At 41.2% G+C, this 5,315-nt stretch overlaps 1 protein-coding gene across 1 annotated transcript in view; it reads left to right on the top strand.

The window, feature by feature from the left end:
* Window positions 1-427: 427 nt before the first annotated feature.
* Window positions 428-5,315, top strand: part of LOC104080446 (protein Jade-3-like) — a gene marked incomplete at its 3' end in the record, with an annotated part of 19,793 nt that continues 14,905 nt past the window's right edge. Inside the window, exons 1-2 of the mRNA XM_009582848.1 lie at window positions 428-476; window positions 1,656-1,738. Coding sequence (XP_009581143.1) covers window positions 428-476; window positions 1,656-1,738 — 132 coding nt within the window. The remainder of the gene's footprint in view (window positions 477-1,655; window positions 1,739-5,315) is intronic.

The raw sequence follows: 5,315 nt of genomic DNA, 5'->3' as shown, positions 1-5,315 counted from the left end.
CCTTGCCTTGCTGTGCATCCCCCTTACTTCCTGGCCTCCACCCGTCTCAGCTAGCGACTGCCACCATGGCAACTCTTCCTCTGGCTGAACAGATGGGACATTGAGTCTCCTCCGAGAGCAGAGTGCCGCTCACGCCCTGCCGGGAATCAGGTGGCGGGCTGCACTCCTTTCTGCAAAATTTAAAGCAAGCTCTGCCCAGCAGAGGCATGCTGGTTTTGAGGGTGCTCAGTTTCACAAATAATACTGTGGTCTAATAGTTGCTTGCAGAAATAAAACATAGTGGCTGAACTGGGATTATTTCTATGCCTGAAAGCTCTTCAGAGAAGCTTTGCCTTTGGTGCGAAGAGCTTGGTGTCAGCCAGCAGCCGGTGATTTTCTGGTAGAATGGTTGCCATCAACTTTTTTTTTCTCTTTAGGATGCGTCAGGATGAAACGCCACAGGCATCTAAGCACCAGTGACAGTTCAGACAATGAGAGTAAGTAATACCTACTAGTTTTTCTTTGGTCTATCACCCCCTTGTGGTTTCCTTGTGTGGTTTGAGGGCAAACCGTTTCACCTCTTATAATTAAAAACAAAAAAAAAAAAAAACCAAACAACCCAACCACGTTTCTTGCTTGATTTCTTTTTGCGTTCTGTGGTCTTTGGTGTTCTGAATCCTGTTATGGGAGGAAAATGAGGCGAAGGATCCTGGAAACCTGGGGGCAGTTTTGAGTCTACTTAGAATTTGAAGAGAAACTTTTATGTCTTTCCCTTTCAGAGTTGGGAAAAAGAAATCTGTAATTCAAGAGAAGTTTTACTATCTGGGGTCCTATTTTCTAATTTTTTTTTTTTTTTTTTAAAAAGAGTCCTGTTGTCTCTTGTTGTGCAGAGCCTCAACTTTAAAATTAGTGGGGTGGCAAGCTATTTGAGCATTGATATGTTAGAGTTATATATAATAGGGTAGAGTTTTAAAAAGTATATTGATTGTTATGTTATCTTATACTGGTTCTTGATCTATTTCTCTTTGGTCTGTTATACAATTTAGTAAAGTTATATTTTAAATGTTCCTTGGCACACATCTGCCTGAGGTTGCATCTTCTCATTTTATCCGCAAAAAAACCCTGTATGGCAGGGTCTTGTTTGTTTCTTATAAACCAGTTCCCATCTAATAACTCCATACATAATGATGATTCATTGTCATATTTGTTGCGAGTCATCAATGTATCCTGTACTGAAATAACATTTTGCCCAGAAGTGTCTAGATATCACACTACGATTTTTTTGCATCTCTCATCAGCACGCTTTAGTATTATTGGTTTTTTGTTTGGTTTTTTTAGCATTTGCAAACTCTGTCCTCGGTTTTCCTCCTCCTTCCACTTTGTTAGAAAGGAAATGAAGGAAAGTGGTCTGCCTGCTCGTTTCTGTTTACTCATGCTTGTATTGGGCAAAGCAGAATGTACCCACAAACTTGTTGTACTGTGGTTTTACAAAGAACGAATGGAACAGGAGGAGCTGTAATCAAGCCTACAGACTGCCTAAGAGGTTTTTTTTGCCCACGTCTTGTCAAAAAATCATGATAATTCAAGAGATTGGAGTGCCTTGTGTTTTACTGAAAAATTAAATGAATTGAAATGAGCTATAATGGGTCTTTTTTTTTTTTTTTTTTTTTTAACAGGTCCTTCCACTTCCTTTTCTTCTTGTTCTAAATACAGGAGCAAGTCAAAAACACCAGCAAATGAACAAAAGAAACCTGCTGAGGTAAGAACCAGGGTTAAAGATTGGTCCCTGGTAGTTTTTTGTCATGTAGTTTTCATGTTTCTAAGCCTTGAAATCGTGAGCTTTGAACTAGTGCCAGTGAGTCCTTTTGTCACCTGTCAAATTCTCCATGAAACTGTGTTTTCCCCACTGCGCGAGTATTATAGGAGCTCTGGTGTTTGATGTCCCAAAATGACTTACGGCATTTGCAGACAGTAACATGTAGTTCTTTCTTCCCCTGAAGTTTAGGCTCATTTTGAAATTGAAAAAGCTGGGATGGTCTTATGATTTGAGAGCATGACACAGGAAGAAGTGGTTCGTGTGTATGGGAAGGATGCTTTCCTTCTGCTTTAGGATAAAACGGGGACACTTAGGTGAGCAGGATATGTATGAACAGTGCTTACTCATCTTCTGCCACTTTCTCACTCTTGGCTTTTTACCTTCAATAAAGCTTTTTTACTCTGCCATCCCCACCTGTTAGGACTTCTACACCTATCACCACTGTTACTGGATCTGTATTCACCAGTTGAATAAATTGGTATTTATGCACAATCCAGTGCTCAAATCCATCCTATCAGTCATTCCACTGGTAGCCCTTTTCGGGAAGGATTTGTTGGCTGCCTTCTCCAGATTTGATGCTTGCTTTCTTAAGGGCTGAAGTCAGATAATAATTGCAAATGGGAGAAATGTTTCTTGTAGCTAATTCCCCTTACTTGCATAGACATTCCCTCCGAATGTGTCCTTCAACGCGCTCATATGACTGTTGATGCCTGAGGTTACTGAAAAAAAGACTGACAAAACCCACTTTGCTTCTCTAGAATTTAAAGCTCAGAGTTATGTCCCAGAAGTAATTTTGTGTACTATAGCAGCAGCTTTTTACCTGCCTAGATACTACTGCGAGAGGTTGCATAAACTGTATAGATTGTGTTCATACAGCAAAAGCTATTCAGCAAACATACTTCATGCTTCTTTTTAAATGCTGCTAACTAGAAGAGTTTGGTTTGGTAAGAACAAGGTAAATGCTTGTCTTTTCTTTGGACATGTCCTTTCTTTGGAAGCTTAATTTTTATCACAAGTTAATTGAAGAAAACTCACTGATTCATTTCTAAAAGAGAATCTTGCATGAATGTTTCAATGAAAGCAAAATTGGCCAGAACTAGCTATATAATGTTTTATTTACAGCTACCAAGAAGGTTAAGAAAAGCCTACTATGCTTTTCACCTTTAAAATGTTGGTCTGAGGATTATGGTTCTGTAAGAATTTTAATCTTAAAACAGCTCGTGGCTACTGAGGTCTTGTAATAGTTGCTCATGTTTGCCTAGGCAGTAGCTTTGTTACTAGCCAAGCTGGGCAAATGGGAACTGAAACACATACACTGCCAGACTTGTTGCTGTTTCAAATACATCTCAGTGCTAGTCCCTTACCAACCCCTTCCTTCTGCCCAGCCATCCAGCTTTCTTCTTGTATCTCTTCCTCTTAGGGATTGTCCTGTTACTGTTTTCTTTGCCTTTGCTCCATGCTGTCTTTATGTGCGTATGTACATTATAAACAATAATTATGAAGATGTGGTCCATGTATATAGCATACAAGTGTTCTGTTTACGTAGCTTCTAGGAACTAAAATGAGCAGTGTTTTCAGTTCCTCCTCTTGAAATCTTCTTTGCTGCTTTCTACCTGTTCCAAGACAAAATCTTGAGCCCTTTAATGCTTGAAAGTATGAAGAACAAAATCTGGAATATACACTTGGAATTAAAAAAGTGTATTTCATAACATCATCCTTGCAGTAATACTGGCATCTTTTTGTCATATTTCGTTTAAGATCCCACTCTAGCGGGGGCGGCGGGGGGACTCTCAAACCTTAGAATATGTTCTCTTCTGGGGATTGTCCCAAGTACAATATTTGAAAGAACCCTGAAAAAAGAATTAAGTCCTCTGGGAAAGGGAATGGAAGGGAAGGTGACAGTAATAATCTCTACTGCTTGTACGTAGGACTCTGCTATCCTTCCAGTTTTTCCTTTCCTTGTGCGAGAAGCAAGCATTCCTTCCAATCCCTTGAAATGCTTATGCTGGAGAGTGTATTACATGAAATGCTGTTGTCAGCAGAGCATTGAAATTGATTATTTATGCACCAAGTGGTGACAAGGGTGTAAAGCAAAAACTGAAGAGACCCCACCACACACCCTTCCAAAAATCACATTGTAATTCCACAAGTTTTTTGTAGTAATAGTTGTCTAATATCTATTAGAGAGAAATTTAAAATTTCAGGCTGACAGCATCTCTTTAGCAAGGGCTCTCTTTAACAAGTTGGCATTGCTCTCCTTTTTATTCACCTCTGCTTGCCAGGCAGCAGGCTGTTTCTTGAGTTAGTGATGCAGAAATCTAAAAGGTCAAAGCTATAAATAGCTGTTTGGGAATATTTTTGCTCGTGGTCTTCATACATTAATTTTTCTTTCATGCCAGTAAGCCTGGCTTTCTCAATTAAATTGCATGTGAATACATAGGCTTTTTTCCACTTCCTCAACCATCTCCAGCCCAACCCAAGTACCTGGGTTCTCTCTCTAAATAAAAGCTCGGTTTTGATACTGTGACCAACAAGCAAGTTAGTGTATCTGTCAGTTGCTTCACAGGACTCATCTGTATGTCCCATGGTCCTCTCTGGTCATCTATAAAAAATGACGAGTGGTTGCAGCTGAGGACTGCTCTGCCTTGAATTGCCTCCCAGGTGCTTCAGAATCGAGGCGGGTGCCGGGATGGCCTCAGTGGAGCAAGGTCGCCTGGTGTTACTGCGGGGCAAAGGGGTGCAGTGTTAGAGTACAAATGTCAAAACCTGTTCCCAGAGCCTGATTTACGCCAGGGGTTTACATCAGTGCAGAAAGGATATTATTGGGTCAGACCTGGGGTCTGCTTACCCCATTTTCCTCCTTGGAGAAGAAGGTGAGAACAAGGCAAGCCTGTAATGATGCTTCTTCAGACCATGGTGTTTCTCTGCGTAATTTCAAAAGCAAGACTGGCTCTTTCTTGGTGCTCCCCTTCTGGATTACAATCTATCACAAACTACTGAAATAGTGACTTAAAAATTCTGCTGTCTGATTAGCTTTAGCATTTACTTTGAATAAATAAATTGTGTTAAGGTTACGCGCATACCAGTAGTATAAGTCATAAAAGTTTTTCAAACCTTTATGATGATGTTGGCCACGTGCCATTTGTGGTGTTGCCCCTCATGGATTTAAACCTAGATAGGAGGGGCTCACAGGCCTAAGCAGTAGGCTGTGTGGGAGTAGCAGGGTAGGAGGCATTTGGATGTCTGGCTCAGCATGAAGCCTGTACTTTGCAGTTTCCTGTCTCCATGGAAGCTGCAGCAGAAAATTATGGCAGAGTAGTTGGAATCATTTTTGCAGGGAAAACCTATTAGCTGGACTGTCCTGGAGAAGCTCCAGAAGTGGGCCCCTGTGAACCTCATGAGATCCACATGAGGCCAAGTCCAAGGTCCTGCACCTGGCTCGGGGCAACCCCCGGTATCAACACAGGCTGGGGGATGAAGGGATTGAGAGCAGCCCTGCTGAGAAGGACTTGGGGGTACT

This window comes from Fulmarus glacialis, unplaced genomic scaffold (assembly GCF_000690835.1).
Source record: "Fulmarus glacialis isolate BGI_N327 unplaced genomic scaffold, ASM69083v1 scaffold33690, whole genome shotgun sequence".
Taxonomy (NCBI): Eukaryota; Metazoa; Chordata; class Aves; order Procellariiformes; family Procellariidae; genus Fulmarus; species Fulmarus glacialis.
The sequence above is the reverse complement of the archived record's forward strand: the minus strand, read 5'-3'. Positions and strand labels throughout refer to the sequence as shown.